Below are 19,302 nucleotides of genomic sequence, written 5' to 3'. Positions count from 1 at the left end.
GTTCTAGTCTAGTCTGAGAAGGACATATGATTTCAGGACCAGTGGTAGTTCTAGTCTAGTCTGACAAGGACATATGATATCAGGGCAAGTGGTAGTTCTAGTCTAGTCTGAGAAGGACATATGATATCAGGGCAAGTGGTAGTTCTAGTCTTGTCTGACAAGGACATATGATATCAGGTCTAGAGTTGTCTATGTCCCTCCTCCTATTGAACAATCTGATTCCACCTCTCATATCACGTGCACATGCTTCAAACAAAATGGCGACACCCAGTCAAGACAATCAGATCAATAACCAAGATCTATATGGTAATAAAACGGGTCTTACTGCACGAAGAGCATCAAATCATGTGAGCATCTTGATAAGAAACATGAAGGAATTTGGAAAATATCTGTTCACGCCGAATTGGCAGTACACATGCTTTACAAATCTGGCAATCGACCAAAATCTGCATGGCAGTAGATGAGCCAGATGTTAATTTCATGCCAATTTTGATTGGGCTATGCACAGACTCGTTAGTGAAGCCCAACTATAACTCCATATTTCCAGCCTAGTTCGGCAAGGGTGGAAACTAGACTTTCTTAATGAAGTAACACCCTTGCATCGAGAAGATGATGAGGAACGAGATACAAATCATTTGCATTTTCAGCTGTAGGTAAGGTAAGGGCAGACCGAGAAGCTCAGTCATTAGCAGTCTGGGGTTTGAACCCATCACCCGTGAGTCCTTACTGTTGCAACTTTGTAAAGTGGAGCCTCAGACAACTGGCCACTTATTAATATTTATTCTCCATAAAGAAAAGAAGGAAAAAGTCCATATCTAAATCAAGGAAACAGCATTATCACTATCCCCCACCATGGGGCACATGAGATTTTGTTTGTTCATATAGTTGTGAATATATCCTATAAAACAGAGTCCTAAGAAGCCTTAAGAAGATATAGGCACTAGAGTCGCTTTATGTTATCAGAAGAATGATTAAATTTGAAAATGATACACACAAAAGGCCCCTTCTCCAGAAAAAATAACTCAGTCTTCATAAGCATCTCTCAGATAAGCTAACTTCAGTAGTTTCTGCTTGTCCCAATTGCAGACACGATGCACTAATTAAAACAACATGGATCTAGGGCCACAAATCTGAAAAAAATAATTTACGCCACAACTTTTCGAACTCAGCCTTGACAAGTATCTCTTAGATAACCATGCAAATTACAATCATGGAACTTCAGTAGTTTCTGAAGAAACTTGTCGCACACACTATGCACTATGCAAAATAACATGGATCAAGGGCCGTAACTCTATATTAATAATTTACAGGAGCAATTTGCATGCAAAACTTTCATTGAATTTACTTCACTAGCTTCTGTGAAATTTGTCCTATTTCATGCAGTATGCACTGAGTTGTAAAGCAGGGAACAAGGTCATTAACTCAGTAAAACATGTAAAACATGTAAAACGATAACTGAAAGTACCAATTTTCGAACTACTTCAGAATTACTTGTTTTCTTGACAAGTATCACTTAGATAAGCAAGGAAACTTCCATTCAAGTAACTTCAGTAGCTTGTGTGAAAACTTGTCCCTATTTCATGCTGTGTGCACTGAGTTGAAAATTAAGCAGCAATGGCCCGGCCGTAAGGCTTCAAAAATGAATTTACGACACCAAGTTTTAAACTCATTTGAATTCATGACCTTGACTAGTAAGATCAGCATGTAAAATTTCATTTCTCCGACTTAAAAAGTTTTTGAAAAAATTTGTCCCCTTTGAGAAGTGGACAGACAGATGGAAGGATGGAAGGATGTGCGGAAGGACAGATGGACGAACTCAGTTCCTATATCCCCCGCCCCACTTTAAGGCAGGGGATAATAATGATGTATTGCTGCCTACTATTGTTGATGATAGTACAACAATGTTGATGTTAATGCAAATAACATTGTTGACGAATAAAGACGGCATTGTTGATGTGATATTTTGTTACTTGTGACAATTGTTCTATTTCTTTACTCTCACTTGCTGTGTACAGTGCTGTCAATATGCTGAGACTACTGTACCTTGTTTCCAGTGAGGTAATACAGTGACCGTGTCTCTTCAACAAGTACCATGTCTCTCTCGATTGGTTTAGCGTCAGATAGAGCAAAAGTCATGTACTTCCGAGCTCCAGTCACAATTTCATTCTTCATAATTAGCATCACCTGTTAAAGAAATTACATTGACAACATGATAGCATACCTCCCTCCCTCCCTCCCTCCCTCCCTCCCTCCCTCTGTTTATTACCCAGGAGGGCAGGCATTGTTGACATCATTCAAATCTTATTATGACATGAGTGCGGAATGATGTCACACTAGAAATGACATCATAGCTGCAGATTGTTGATGTCATGCAACAAATTGTGGTTCCGTTGCTGTTGCGACTTGCTGTCCTTATAGGTAATACCTAAGATTTGTCTCTGTATGTTCAGTAATAAATAGAACATTATATTTGTGTTCATACTTATGTTCATGTTTATGACACTCGTGCCTAAATTCCCATATTTCTTGAGCGACGGAAAAACCGGAATTTAGACACTTGTGTCATACACAAAGTATGACATGATGACTCATATAATATCCTCTATATATGTGTACATAAGTGTGTGTACGTGTGTGTGTGTGCGTGTGCGTGTGCGTGCACGTGTATGTGTGTGTCAGTTGGGTTTAACGTCATTTTTAACAGTATTCAGTTACCGTATTTTCGAGGTAATAAGTGCCCTGCTCTACTAAACCCACAGGGTTATTTGCTAATATATTGGCTTGTGAACAATCTCAATATTAGCACCTCTTCTGATTGATCAATGTACACAAGACTTATTTATTGTGTATAATACGCACTCGTGTGTTATATGCACCCTTAATTATGGGCAATTAAATTCTGGAAAAATATATCTGTCGTGTATAACACGCACAGACTTTTCTTTTGTATCATTTCTGGTACATAAACCTAGAGATTCCCGATCTTTCAACTCTAACAAGAGCCCCCTATTTCTAATTTTGAGAGCGCCCTGAGCTTTATTACATCGAATACGGTATATTACAGCATGTTAGCTCAATGTGTGAGAAAAATAGTGCAGGTCATTACGACTTAGAAACAACACAAGACAAACCTTATGCAAAGAGCCATCCTTGGTGCCGATGATGACATACTTTTGGTCATTCTCCTGACTTCCAACAATGGCGGTGATGGATTTGTTAAAGAAGGACCCTGACTCAGGGAAAAATAGCTCCCCCTCAATGGGGTACTCAGCTTGGATGCCTGGGTTGGCGCTTGAGCCACACAAGTCCTCAGGCAGAGGCTGCAAACGAGGAAGTAAAACAACTGCACAATGTTCAGAACATACACTACTGTCTTTTACATATTTGGGCACATGACTATAGGTTTTTATCTTTAACTTTGATGTTTGTTTGTTTGTTTCACGCCGACCGCAGCAATATTCCAGCTATTTCTGAAAATACTACCTCTGTTACATCAGATATACTTGCTCCCACTTCCCCAATCATCTGTCTCTTGTGTGTGTGTGAGTTGGGTTTAACGCCGCTTTAAACAGTATTCCAGTTATATCGCGGCGTGTCAGCTTAATGTGGGAGGAAAGCCCGAAGTGATGCAGGTCTCAGAGGTTTACCACTTCGGTGAAACCCACGAGCACGGGTATGGCTGTCTCTTGTAGTTTGATGGAATAGAAAGAAGTGACGGGTTTTTTCACCTTGCAGACAAGGCTGTTGAGGAACAACTTATCATGTGTAGTTGACAGTGAAGAGGACTTCTGTTGAAAATCTGAAATTTTAGTTATAGTGTGATTGCAGCCAACATACAAGATTTATGCCAGATTTATATGATCCTTGGCATATCACTTAGTGCTTCATTTCCTTTACATTAAACAAATACCTTTACTTATGTTACAAAGATCTATCTCAGGTTTCAAATCACAATCACTATGGCAACAAAATCGTTATTCAGGTTTTGGATATATTCTGAAAAAAACACTTCTTTCCCAAACCCCATGTGCATATTCATTTGATTTCAAAGTTTAAGAACCCGAGAAGATAGGTCTTAAGCAACCCATGCATGTCGTAAAAGGCGACTATGCTGGTCGTAAAGGTGACTAACGGGATCGGGTGGCCAGGCTCGCTGACTTCGTTGATGCATGTAATTGGTCCTCATGATGTCCATCACTGCATTGTCTGGTCCAGACTCGATTATTTACAGACCGCCATCATATAGCTGGAATACTGTTGAGTGCAGCGTTAAACAAACAACAAACAAACAAACAAACATGAAGAATATTGTAAAACTCACTGTAACCATCATGACTATAGCAACAAATACCTTCTTTATGTAGCATCTCTGACTGGTTGTGTTATGCACCCAATCAGGTCGTGTTCCCTCTCCAAAGGTATAGCATTCATCCTGAGCATCACGGAAGTCACTATTAATATAGTCAATGGTGTATCTACAGATGGCAAATCCCCGTTTTTCATCCAGATTAATTGAGGCCGGCTCGGTGATGCCTGCTGCTACATACAGGACACTGGTGTCAGCGCCGCTACTCTCAGTGAAATGAGCAGCCGTAGCTCTGTTGTACTTGGTGTCTTGTCGAGAACATTCCAGCTCCATTTCCATGTAGGAGTAGTAAAACTGGTCACTTTGACAAATCCGCAAAAGTTTTGTAACAACTGTATTACGTGTGTTGATTGTCTTCTGTTGAACAGTGACGAAATATGTGAAGTTGTTGTGCTCGAAGCCGTAAAGAAATTCCATGTGATAGGATGGTTTAATAGCACTGTAAATATCCACAGCAGAAAACAGACGTAAGTTTGTATCATATTTCAAATATTTAATTTGAAACGTATCTCGATACTGTTCCACAAATCTTGTAGACACAACAGCGGGTGAGAACTTTAAATCACGCTGATCATACTCTTGACCCACGTACAAAAATCCTTTCACTGTTTTGTCAAAGAAAGCGAAAACAGATTTTCTGCTGCCTACAAAATTTTCAACGTAAGACTTATTCATCTGTTTGAAGTTAGCAACGTTAGACAGACTGTGCATGCTGCATAGACCTTGTGACACCGACCCACACACCAACAATTTCTTCTTGCTTGGGTCAACCTCCAGCACACTCATCAAGTTATCTGTCAGTGACCTTGACTTTTCACACGGAAGGTCAACAGGAGGACAGAGGGAATTATCCTCCACTGGACCAGTCGTTGTCTCAGAAATTTTGGTTAAATTAGCATCAAAATGATAAAGGACATTTTTACCTCCAACAAACAACTGTCTCGTGTCTGCATTTATCGTAACTTGTTGTAAAGTTGTATCATCATTTCCGATCTGCTGGACTTTATAGAAAGCTATGACAAAAGGCAAGAATAGAGCAGCTGTTACACATTTCAGAAACATGATGACAATCTAGCAGTCTCGAGTTGCAAATATCCAAAACTTTGAGCAAGGAATATGGAAGAGATTATGAAAAAAAATACTGAAACGATTACATAAGTGCAGTGTTAGTACAGAGATTTCTCCAGGATCACATAGTCACTCTTTCCAGTACACTATCCTTATTTGTTGGTCTTCTCCATCTTCCCTTAAACTGATGAATCCTGGGAAGTATCTAAAAATAAAGTAAATTGTAAAATTAGAGAACCTAATATCGTAACATATTAATATTTAAATACTATCTTCACTGCTTCAACATGCATAATAATGATTTACTTTCTTTGACCATGTTTACATTAAAATGAATGAGCATAAACAGAACATAAAAAAATAATTAATAAAATTAAATCATTTAACATGTTTAACATGATTAAATTATAAATTTGTACTTTATTTAGAGGAGGCTGTCATCCCAAACGGTCTCAAGTATTTGGGTGGAGGTGGGTGGTGTGTGGAGGGGGGTGGAGGGGGGTGGAGGGGGTGGGGGACCAGCAAAATATGATATACCTAGTTTCTAAGCGCCACCCTCCCCCCCACCTACCATAACAAAAAACCTGCCCCTGACAAAGACACCTGATTTGGGGGGTGGGGGGGTGGGGGACCAGCAAAATATGATATACCTAGTTTCTAAGCGCCACCCTCCCCCCCCACCTACCATAACAAAAAACCTGCCCCTGACAAAGACACCTGATTTGACGCAGTATCATCACAAACATAGATCTTTCTGCTAAATCATCTCACATGAGTGTCAGTGTGAAAAAGTTGAAATAATAACAGGTCACAAAAACCAACACAAACACTAGATCACTGTGTCAGGTTTACTGCATCCCGAGTCTGCAATATATGCAGGCTGTCAGTTATATATAGCTACACATAGCGCCATGCATGCATTTGTGTATGCACGCACGCACATCTGCTTGTAATAGTTCGGACTGATGCCTGTTTGATAGTGCTAGCCAACTGAGATATCATGCAGCAGTTGGACATGGACACCCTCCTCAGACACAGTGAGTGAGTGAGTGAGTGAGTATGGTTTTACGCCGCTTTTAGCAATATTCCAGCAAATTCACGGCGGGGGACACCAGAGTGAGTGAGTATGGTTTTACGCCGCTTTTAGCAATATTCCAGCAATATCACGGCGGGGGACACCATAAATGGGTTTCACACATTGTACCCATGTCGGGAATCGAACCCGGGTCTTCGGCGTGACGAGCCAACGCTTTAACCACTAGGGTACCTGACCGCCCCCCTCAGACACAGTATATTACTCCCCAGCAAATCAGTTCTTGTTTCACCCCTTAATGCCAAGCATCAAGCAGGGTAACAACAAAACAACATCTTTGAATGTCTTTTGGTGAGGTGAAATTGGGTTTAACGTCGCGTCCATGATTATTGCACTTATATAGCGACGTGCATGCACGTGTGTGTGGCTGCTTGTACTTGTTCTGACTGATGCCGATTTATAGTGCTAGCTCACTGAGATAGCATGCCGCAGTTTAACATGAATACCCCACTCAGACACATTATACTGACTCTGAGCCGACCAGTCCTTGCTTTAGCCCCTTAATGCCGAGCGCCAGATGGGGTAACAACAAGTACCATCTTATAACGTCTTTTGGTATGACGCGGCCGGGGATCGAACCCCGGACGTTCCGCTCTCCGGGCGGACGCTCTACCACAAGTCCACAGAGGCTTTTGGAATGACAGGGCCGGGAATTGACCCACAGTCCATCTTCCCTTATGGCAGCTGCTCTATCCACTGGACCACATCGTCCTGACAGTTTTGGACATATAGCTATTTCAGAGCTGTTGACAAGATTGAGCAAATCAGCTTCAATTATTCCATATATTACATGTATCGATGATCAGACTATTGTTTTCTTCTTAAAGTGGATACGGGGCGGTCAAGTAACCTAGTGGTTAAAACATTCTCCCGTCACGCCGAAGACCTGAGTTCGACTCCCGACATGGGTACAATGTGTGAAGCCCATTGCTGGTGTCCCCCACTGTGATATTGCTGGAATATTGCTAAAAGCGGTGTAAAACCGTTCTCACGAACTCACTCAAAGTTAATACAGTCTGAGCAATATTTCAATCACATCACCCAGGCTGCTTACTGTAGGATGCCAGCTGGAAGTAGCACATGAGGACGGTGCTCAGGTTCTGGTGGCTCAAAGATCATAATCAGGGCAAACCTGGCTACAAATTACTGAGTCAAGTTTAATGCTATTTGAACAGTATATCAGTAAAATCAAGGCAGGTTGATGAGTATCTCAGAAAATGCCCCTGGAAAATGGTTGTCATGAATTGGTTACCATGGTTACCATGACAGTTCACCCTGAAGGGGTATCATAATTCCACACAATCCAAAGACTTTACCATGCTGTCTACCATGTTCGACATACAGGATGTCATCAAGCTCCTTCCCAGCGTGTGACACCTTCGTTACACTCTCGTTAACATCACTGCTGTCAGTGTGGAAGCGGCCATTTCAAGAATCTTGAAGGTTGCCTCTCACCCTAAATGTCGTAACATGTAACCTTTGAGAATGCCAACATAGCGAATTTTTAAAAAGTTTACGACTGACCAGATCATGCAGATTTCCCCTTAGCATTTAACTTTTGGTTTATTTGATCAGATTGGTTAGAGATTGCAGACAAACGGAAAATCACCCTACATCCCCCTTACATTCTTACTATACCAACTGCATCATAGTTAAAATTCAAATATTAAATGAAATAGAAATTCAAATTGACAATCAAAATATTTTGGCTGGGGTAAGAGTATTTGGCATCACGACTGTCATCACTTGTTTGTAAACATAACGGTCAGCATGGTTAATCAGCTGCGAGCTCAACTCCAAGCATGGTTGTAGCCATGTATCACAGCAGGGAGCTTTGACTGGTGGCAGCGAAAGTATAGAGAGCTTTCATGAATGTGCTATGGCTGTGAGGGGCCTTAGGTTGTCATGGTGGAAGGGAGATAACTCAACCAGCCGTGAAGATCATTGTTATCAGCAGAATCAATTAGCAGTGAGGGCATACATAAATCATTCAAAAGCTGTTTGAGTCACATCACTGATTTTGTTAACATTAAATAAACAAGTTCATCATGTTTATTATCATCATCATCATCATCATGTTTCTGACTCGTGAAGATCTGGAGTAGAATAGGTCTTCAGCAACCCATGCTTGCCGTAAAAGGCAACTATGCTTGTCGTAAGAGGCGACTAACAGGATCTGGTGGTCAGGCTCACTGACTTGGTTGATGCCGGACCTGTGAAGATTTCAGGGTAGAATAGGTCTTCAGCAACCCATGCTTGCCGTAAAAGGTGACTATGCTTGTCGTAAGAGGCCACTAACGGAAATGGTTGATGCATGTCATCGTATCCCAATTGCGTGGATCAATGCTCATGTTGTCAATCACTGGATTGTCTGATCCAGACTCGATTAATTACAGATCGCCGTCATATAGCTGTAATATTGCTATTACAAATATTATGTTTCTTTACTTACTTCCATATTCCAATTAAATCAAAATGTTGGGGATACATACTGACCTCGTTTGTTTGTTGTTTACTCCACAATCAGAAATATTTCAGCTATATCACAGCAGTCAGTAAATAATCACGTCTGGACCAGACAATCCAGTGATTGACATCATGAATATTGATCCATGGAACTTGGATATGATGACACGCATCAACTGAGTCAGCGAGCCTGACCATTCAACCCTGTTCGTCGCCTCTAACAAGCATGGGTATTGCTTAGGACCAATTCTAACCTGGATCTTCTCAAAATTAACAATGACATGGAACAGAAAAGAAGAATGTGAAAAAAAATCACCGCTTGTTATCAACATGATAACACTGACAACATTTTTTTTTACATGACTATGGATCATAATCATGATAATACCAATTTCATTTTCTTCACAAGAAATTTAGTATGCATGGTGAGATCTAATTGCTTCTTCACCTAACCCATATCATAGTATTTATTCAAACAAAGTCTACTGAAAACTCAAGTACCCACAGTGAATATAAACAAATCATAACCTGATAGCTGCAGCTTTTTACATTCAGGAAGTTAATCATTTGGGACGCTACAGTATTGGGGGAGTTCAACAATACATGAGTCATACAACTGGGGACTTGGATAACAATCCGTATGATGTAGCAGCCCTTGCAACAAGGATAGGTTATACAGACTGCACACTAGGCCATTGTGTACAGGCTCAATCCAGCAACACAGAGTCTGTGACACCGAATCCTTCATTTGCAATATCGCATGAAAGCCACAGGGGCCATCTCAAAACACTAATGTTAAAAAATGAAGATTCAGGGTTGTGCCCTAATATGACATAGCACTGCTGAGTAGCGAATACCATCAAACAATACCCTTCAATTCAGCTTACCAAAAGGGGGTTGGCAGCCTCACTGATTCCCTCTCATTACTGTGGTAAACTCTCTGACAAATGCCATATATTTCAGAGTCTGGAAAAAAATTAAACTGAACTAAGAAAATATTGATAACTTTATGTACTACAGTGTTCCCGCTGGCTTTTGAAACTGCCAGTCCTTGTGGACTGGCAACTCTTAAATTTACCAGTACCCCAATTTTTGCCAGACCCAACTTTCAACAAATAAAAAAACGCATGAAAATTATTTGGTTTTAATTCTTTCAACATCATGTTCAGTGCAAGGATGTCATCTCTGAAGTAACTTAGTTAGATCTATACGTCATTTACACAAACTTCAGTCACAATTTTCTCTTCTGTTTTTCTTAATATTTCGAGACGAAGTCACTACAAATGGATATTTAACCTAGAAATAGACACAAGGGGAAACCCTGATGGTAACAAACAAACTGACTTTGATCGAAAAATGTACTTATATGAATATCACCAATGTTTTATATTTTATTTGTACTTTTGTCGGTCCACAGGGACTGGTAGTTGCATCAATTACCAGTTGAAGCCTAATTTTACTGATAAGCAGGAAGGCTGTACTGGACCAAATACATCATACTATATGCATGCACTTTCTATTCAATTAGCCATAAACCTTTCAGAAACTGTTACAAATAGACATGATAGAAAAACGTTTTTCAGACTGATATATCAACACAGACTCATTTACAAGAATAAAATACAAATACTCATTTAAATGCATTAAAATACTCATTTTTCACAGTGCATGTTTCACTATTGTGTTGCATCCTACATGGTAACCCCCCACACTGAATTCCTTAACTGGAACCCCATAGAATAAGCACGGTGGACTATTCAGGGTCTGCCTTTCGTTATTGTGACAAATGTTCCACCACATGTGTGATCACAACCTATTTTTTAGATCAAACAATATCAGGTCATGCCATAATGAGACTTCTCATCATGCTCATGTGCACACATGAACACTAGTTTTTCTTAACCATTTGATTAATGATATTCATATTGGCCAAAATATTTATCTACGAACAAAAATCAAACTTTACAAACATAAAATGGCTAATGCATGTACCTCTAAACTACCAGCTTACACAAAGAGAACAATGCTCTTATCAGCTGGGCAATGAGATGATATGTTGTGTGGATAATTAGTGTAAATTACACGGAACGAGCTATCGCAAACATAAATACATTATTACAGGAAATGTCACATGATGCACCAATCTGGCATGTTGCCAGTAATATTCTGGACTGTCACTCACTTACTTTAGTATCATGATGACTGACAGTGGTATATATAATTACATAACACGACAGGGAGTTGTCATGGTTATCTAGCTATAATCAGAGCACAGTATTTGGCCCTAAGCCTGCAGCAAATATAAGGACAAATTACCAAACCAGAACAAAGATTTCCCAAATCAAAGTGTTTTGTTTCAACTAAAGGTAACTAATGTTATGTTTTTGAAGAGGTAACTTGTATTTCACTGATAACAGGGCAAAAAAACATGGATTTACTTTGGACTACCTATTTTTTTAAATTAATTATTACGAAGAAAAAGTACACCTTTCTGAATAACAACTTCTGGTTTATTGCATATAGATATGTTTTGAGTAGATTCTTACACCCTTATCAAGTTGGAGTGACAACAACCAAGTGATGAGAGGTATATATGCATGATATGTATTGATAAGCGACGGATTAACATTGTCAACAACAGTAATAGATAACAGGTATCTATCATGATATAAGATTTATACTAAGTTTTCCTATAATAATTAGATCCACATCAAGTGCTTTTATGAGTTATGATGGTGTAATATTTATACATCATTTCATATAATTATAGTTTAGCAAGTAATACTTATCATCAGGTAAAATGCATATATAAAATATCAGTAGTTTCAGTTATAGCTTTTTAGATAGATGCTAACCTAAGGTAATGGGGGCGCATCTCCTAGACATACTATTTAATAAGACAAGAGTTATGTCTACATAGTTTAATAGATTTGAAGCTTTTAGATAAATGCGAGCCTAAGGTGTCAAGATCCCATCTCCCAGACAAAAGATATAAATGTTATATCATGATATATCACAGAGATGATTGGCTGGAGCCAGATGTACAGTAAAAATAACAAACAGCAGGTAATGAAGCCAGATGTACAGTGAGGATAACGATTAAAAAGGATTTGACAAGCTGATTTCTTTAGAGGGAAGTTAGTTTTTCCCCTAGATTTATTTGGGCAATGCAGAAGAACACAATGATCGTATCCGAACGTGTGAGAGATATGGCAAGTGGTACTGGGTGGGATTCCACTCTGCATTCTATTACACATAATCAACGTGAAAATTGGGAGAATATATGGGAAATACCAAATGTAACCCCCATTTCATAAAATGGACTTGTCCGACTTTGCCGAGGTCAGATTGTATTCAGGAAGTCATCATTATTTAAGTAAGAGTAAATATTTTCAAAGTGTGTACATTCTATTAACATCCTTAAAGAGGCTGCACATAATGTTGATATCTCATATAAGAAATAAACGACTTGTGGTTGTTGTATATCGTACAACAAAACACTGCATCGAGAATAAACCACTCGGAGCTACACCACTTATGGTTTAATCTCCTACCATTTTGGGCAAATACATAATGATTCAAAGAGCCCACTTTTCGGTGTCCCACAGGACTGGCAATGTAAATCAGTTTCGTCCAATCTCAGTTTGTACACGATATTCTACATGAATAAAGAGAAAGACAATTTTTACCCAATTTGCCAGTCAAGGGCACTTAGTTTGGAATTCTAGACAAAACCACTGTCTGGTACATACTGCAGTCACTTCCATTGGGATGCAGGGTAGAAAGGCTCTCAGCTCTCTACATGTCCAGGGCCTAGATTTTCGAAACGATCTTAGCTAAGATAAATCTTAACAACTTACGTTTAAAGATAAGATATCTCAAGGCTAGGATAAGTTAGATTTTCAAAACTATCGTAAACCTGTCGCAGATCGCTCAGAGCTACGATACCAATCGTAACTCTGACAGAGAACTCATTTGTGTTGGAGATAGAAAAGCGGGGTATTTCCCAATGACGTCACAGGGATTTCCCAGCTGCTGACAATAACAACAACATAGATAAGTGACACAGAATTCATGATCACATTGTTTAACATGCACATATTTGAGTGAAATTCTGTACAATCCTACATATGTCCTACATGTAGACATGTTGTTCCTATGATAAAAGATGCCATGACTATAACCGAACACAAAAATCATTCGTGTGCCATGCAATAGCATTTTTCAAAGCCAAAAAATGTTATAATCAATAAGTATAGTGTTACCACACTTTAGCTATTAGAATGGAAATAATGTGCCAAAAGATACTTCACTATTTTCCCTTCAAATGGTCCTCTCGTGACCGCGCAGAACTTTATGATATAAACACATCGCGTGCAAAGTCAAGGACGAAAGTAAGGGACGTTATTCTAAATTACAATGACGAGACCTTTGATCGAACAGCATATGCGTTCAGCATTTAACATGCGTGTTCAAGTCGGATGTTAAGTGATGTATACTGTATATGTTTGTGTTTATGTCAAAAGTCAAGTTTATATTAGTGTAAACACCAACATTACACGTGGAAACACTCAAAACAAAAATTGTTAAAGGAAGCAGCGCACCCACAAGCAAGATTTTATGACAATCTAAGCTTGTTAAGTTTGTTTTGTTATTTATGTATCCAATATATTTCACGAATTAACCAAGGACTAAAATACAATATCAAGCTTTAAGTATTTAGATGATGAAATTATTTTTTATCTATCTAGATCCATAATTCTTTTCAAAATTTAAAAGTGACACTAATTTTCGTTCCCAAAGAGAGATAATTTCGGAATTGTCAAGTTATGTTGTCTCATGGAACACGCCACAAGTTAACGTAAACATACATATAATATAGTCATTTTCTATCCTTTTAAATTAAGTAGAGCTAATAAACTGATTTGTCTGATTTCATTGAAATCTGACTAAGGAGCGAAATACTTTGTAATGTGTCAAATCTATTCCAGAACGTAGTTCAATGTTTGGCTTGTCTGACAGCATTGCTGAGGATCATTTACTAGTATTTGTCCGTTGTCCATTTTATTGTTTGAATGGTCTCAAGTATATCTATATATTTTTTATACATAAAGCGGGAAGATGTAGACTTAAATATTAAAAACACCAAAATATTTTAAAAACGGTTTATTGAATGCAAAGATTATTGTGTTGAAAATGTGTATTTTATATTGATCAGTAAATTTCATTCAATGAACTTTTTTCTGCGAACATATATTGGAATTTGCAAACCATGCTACATTTTGACGAGAACCAGAACGAGCATGGGAACACATTTTTTATTTGATTTGTCGATACGAAAATCTGTGCTGAACTTTTACTGTCAAAATTTCAGTAAATTGTTATATTTAATTGAATACATCTATATGCCGTTAATCAATGTTTTTAAAGAATGCAATTGTTCAACAGACAGTTTTTAATCATTTTATTTTCAGATATTTGTCTTTCAAGATGATATAGATAACATAGGTATTGAATTTAAAACGAAACAAATTACAATTACTTTTGCAAGAAAGAAAAAAGGATATTGAAAACAAATATTTGATCACATGTATTTCCTTGTTAAGTCAATAAATACTACACTGTATAGTTACAATTCAATTATTAAAACCACCCGCCGAACACGATTTTAAATGTAAAACCTTATGTGAAACCTTTGGTTTTTTTTCCATATGTAGATTGAAATAATTTTTTTAAATGTGAAAATAAAGACTAAAGCATTGACACAAAGGCGATCCAGAAAATATAACAGCGGAACTCTGCGCTTCATGAAAACTGTAACATTGAGCAAGGTGTCCGGGCGAATACAAAGGGAAACCACTCTCAACTAGAGTTTGAACTAAGATTAGCTCCCCCTGAGTTATCAATGAGGTCACTGTAGCCTGCCGACACCTTCCGTTTTTATCCTTCCCAAATTATCGAAAAGGTATGTTGTTTCACACTTCTTCAGCATGGACTCGGATAGAAATATATTGTAAGCTATCGACTCCACAGTTATGTGGATCGCTGTCGCGATTAAGAACATTTTTGACGTGAAATCCTCGATGCTTTCGAAGTGTCAATTTGAATCACTCAGTATTACAAAATGAAATGTCCATGTTTGAACGTAAAGCAGACTAATTGTTTGGCATAATATCTATGGAAAAGTATGCCGCCATCTTGGATGAAGATAAAATAAACTTACGACAGGTATGGGGCTATCTTAGATCTACGACAATCTTAAGGTATCTTAGGGCTACGATAGTTTTGAAAATATGCTACGATAGCCTACGATTTCCTTACGATAACTTTACGATAATCTTAGGGCTAAGATCGTTTCGAAAATCTAGGCCCAGGTGTAAAAGATGACTAAATCATGTGAACTGGACCTATTCTATGTGCTCATGAAGGTGTCTTCATACTAAGATTATCATCGCGAAAAAGTAAGTGAGTGAGTACAGTTTTACACCACTTTTAGTAATATTCCAGCAATATTCCAGCAATATCACGGCGTAGGACACTGGCAATGGGCTTCACACATTGTACCCACGACCACTAGTCTACCCAACCGCCCCATAGCGAAAAAGACCTCAATTAAGTCTATTCTCGAAGCTGTCACAACACTAAGTTATCTTAATTTATACAACAAAATTGAAAATTGGATCAGACTTGTCTTAGGAGCTTACGTATAGGAGAAACCATTTCTCCTCGGGATCACCAACGATTGTAAACCCTGACATTCGGTGACATACCTCAGGGGCTTAGGTATGTCACTGAATGTCAGGATTTACAATCGCTGGTAATCCCGAGGAGAAATGGTTTGACCAACTTATAAACCGACTCATCGCATAGACAACGTTTTTAATTAAATAACTGTAATAAAAACTCTCAATTGTATAACCTGTATTAGAGATGAAATATCGCCTGCAGTCGGGAACTCGGTTCAATGAAACCGGTGACCTCAGAACGTGGGTTTCGCAACGGTGCGAAATCTGCACGTGCGTCTCGCAATGGCACAAAATCTGCACATGCGTCTCGTAAGCTGTTCGTAGTTTTTGTTCTATCAAGGGTTTACAATGATTGTAAGCCCTCCTGCGAGGTGTTACAATCGTTGTAATACCTCCTGCGAGGTGTTACAATCATTGTAATACCTTCTACGAGGTGTTACCACAATTTCAAAAACTCCATATCGTGTTACACAAACAGCCAGTAGGTTTATAAAACAGGTAAGATGGCTGACAACAGACAGCATGTTGAAGAAAATGATTTGGCAGTATGTGTCTTCTGTATTATTTCTGAATACAAAACCAAGTGGTTTCCAGTTACACTCTCAACACACAAACATGTCCTAGAAGACACGCCACAAACACTGTATTTACCAATTATGACTTACGCCTAATAACATGAATAACAATTCGATAATAGATAATAGCTTAACAATTACCCAATACAAAAGGTTTTGCAAGTTGATCTACATTATGACCGTGACCTTTTCTTGTCAAGGGCAGTTAATTCATACAGTGGTTTCCCTTTGAATACAAGGTATGAAATATGGCATCTAATAGAGTGAGTGAGTTGGGTATAACTCCACTTTTAACAGTATTCCAGTTATATCGCTGCTTGTCAGCTTAATGTGGGAGGAAAGCTCAAAGTGATGCAGGTCTCAGATGTTTACCACTCGGTGAAACCCACGAGCACAGGTATGGTGCTGACAAACCTAGAAACATTATCTGGGCGAACCGGGATTCAAACCCACAATCATAGGTTTCTTGAGTGCCCAAGGGACGCAACTCTGCACAGTGAATCGCGACGCGTTAGAGGATTGTGCCACCCGTGCCCCCAGGTGGTGCATATGCAATAAACCGGAAGTTGTTATCTATAAAGTGGTATGTTTTCTTCAAATTGTAAACTTTCTTCAAGATTTGGTTTGACTTTTTAATTTTTTTTATGTTCAGAAGATTGCGTTGCGAATATTTCAGCAACAGGCATAGTGTTAAACTGATTTCACTAGCCTTGATATAGCATTGTTATCACACGCCACTGTATGGAATAATATGTTAAACTATATCAGTTGAATGATCTCACTGTGCAACATTTGTATGAGTTGTTGTTTGATTTGAACATAGTTCTTTCTAAAGTTAAGCAGTGCATTCTTTAAGTCCTACTTTTGCTTACAAATTATTTCAGACATATTGTTATTCGCAGGTGTTTTCTTTTTAAACCGAATTGAAAAGAATGGTGCAAAATGTGGTCGTCTTCATTAGAAGAAAGAAATATTTATCTGAAAATAATGACCAAAACAGACCCTTGTGAAGAAATGTTTTTAAAAAACACTATAAACACCTTGTTCAAATACAACTTTAGAAAAGACATGCGGGCGGGGTCACAAGACCAGCTAAGGCGACAATATAAATCAAACAACACGATGATTCACTTTCAGTTGTGTCATTGGTTTTTATCTGTCTGTTATTTCCACCCCAAAATACAATTCTGAAACCTATTTCAGCTATATTTCCAAAAGCGCATAACCTGTATATATCGCAAAATCCATAGTAGGATAAGCATAAGAAGATCAAATTTGGGGAACATTGGTTTTTATCAGTTTGCAGATGACAAATTGATAATAGCACTTCTTATTCATTTTGATGAATAAAAAAATGAGTGTGATACTTGAGATATTAAAAAATGTAATTTGTATAACTTAAGCGGTGCGTGTGATCATGTGGCACATGCTGATAACACGATGACAATAACTGGTACAGGAAGTTGACGGAAAAGTTCAATTTCCACTGTTTTGATCGCCTATCATAGCATTATAACAGAAATCAACTGAATCTTATTCCACAGACAGAAATAAGCACATTTGCTCATAGTTTCACAAAAAGTTATTGGTACATTCAACTTTGAACATGGAATGTGTCAGAAATAACATGAAAACAATGGCCGTAACTGGTCAGTGACCAGTACAGGCTAAGGGCCCAACATTTTACTGACTTCTAATACCCCTCATCAAGACCTTCTATATAGGTAAAGCAGAGAAAAAAGACTTTGTTGACCATGCACATATATCAATATGATTTTGCAGCTGTTTAACTTCCTAGCATACCAGATGAGGAGAGCATATGCCCACCATTAGTCACAAAAAGTGAACTGCATCAAATTACTGTTTCACTCTAACAGTACAATGGTCAAAGAACAATTTGTTTACAATGACAAGTTTGAAATCAAAATAAGAAACTAAGCTAGTTCTTTACAGCTTTCAGACCAAAGGCTATATCTGAAAATTACTTCAAAAGCCATATTGAAGCCACGGGTGTGAACAGAAATAAACGTCCTTTGGCGAAATATTTTGACAACATTTCTGGGGCCATAGTAATTATTCGTCATTATATCGTATAGTACCAGCTGAATGCTGTACCATCAGATGTGTATTGGATTTCTGCAAACCATCATAGTTAATCCTCAAATAACTCGCTAAATCCCTTTCAGAACATTGTCAATCATCTACATTCCAACAAAAGAAGTCCTTGTCTGACCATCCATCGTCACAAAATCAGATCGCTGACAACGTTGAATCGAAATTCAGAAGCTGACCTCGGGATGAGGGGGCACCTGTTGCTTATCGATCGAGGTTGTCATGCATCAACAGGGATAACAAACAAAATAAACCAATGTCACACAATAACTGTTCATAATAACCTTTCATCTAAGTGTTACCTTCTTAAACACAAGACTTTTCATTGGGAATCATGAACTTCGTGTAGACGACATATAATATATTATCAGTACGGGACCGGTCGCGTCGGAAATCCCGGAAACGTTACTCACTTCATGGTGTAAACAGTGAATTGTGGACTGGGTGTTATACGAAAACGGATCGTAAGCGACAAACGTCTTGGCAAAGGGGATCTCTCTCCCCATCTCTCTCTTGAATGCACTGAAGTTTTAACATATACCCTCCTGACCCGTGGATGTGCAAATGGGACATTTTCACCATAAGGGTGTTCTTTATTTGACCAAAGACGTAATTTAATCTGCATACGTCTTTGAATTGACATATATTACCCATGAGGGTAAAAAGAGTGAAATATTTCTCTTGTAATATTGCTTCACTTAAATCACACCACTAATGTCATTTTATTGCCGCGTCAAATGAAGCAGACTTCAATGTGTTCATGCGTCGCATATTGATGCTGTTCTGGTGTCCCCGCCCTGATGTTTCTGGAATATTGCTAAAAGTAGCGTAAAACCATACTCACTCACTCACTTGATACTAAGCACTGTCTTGAAG

The 19,302-nt window shown here is 38.4% G+C and overlaps 1 protein-coding gene across 1 annotated transcript in view; it reads right to left on the bottom strand.

Moving 5' to 3' along the window:
- The window catches only part of LOC139445905 (hepatocyte growth factor receptor-like), a 53,216-nt gene extending 34,399 nt beyond the window's left edge, over positions 1 to 18,817 (bottom strand). Inside the window, exons 1-4 of the mRNA XM_071227162.1 lie at positions 18,729 to 18,817; positions 4,352 to 5,639; positions 3,132 to 3,320; positions 2,044 to 2,184 (exon numbers count right to left, since the gene is read on the bottom strand). Of these exons, the coding sequence (XP_071083263.1) occupies positions 2,044 to 2,184; positions 3,132 to 3,320; positions 4,352 to 5,428 (1,407 nt within the window). The 5' untranslated portion in view covers positions 5,429 to 5,639; positions 18,729 to 18,817. The remainder of the gene's footprint in view (positions 1 to 2,043; positions 2,185 to 3,131; positions 3,321 to 4,351; positions 5,640 to 18,728) is intronic.
- Positions 18,818 to 19,302: the final 485 nt, after the last annotated feature.

Source organism: Haliotis cracherodii, unplaced genomic scaffold (genome assembly GCF_022045235.1).
Source record: "Haliotis cracherodii isolate W230 unplaced genomic scaffold, xgHalCrac1.p SCAF_6, whole genome shotgun sequence".
NCBI lineage: Eukaryota > Metazoa > Mollusca > Gastropoda > Lepetellida > Haliotidae > Haliotis > Haliotis cracherodii.
The sequence above is the reverse complement of the archived record's forward strand: the minus strand, read 5'-3'. Positions and strand labels throughout refer to the sequence as shown.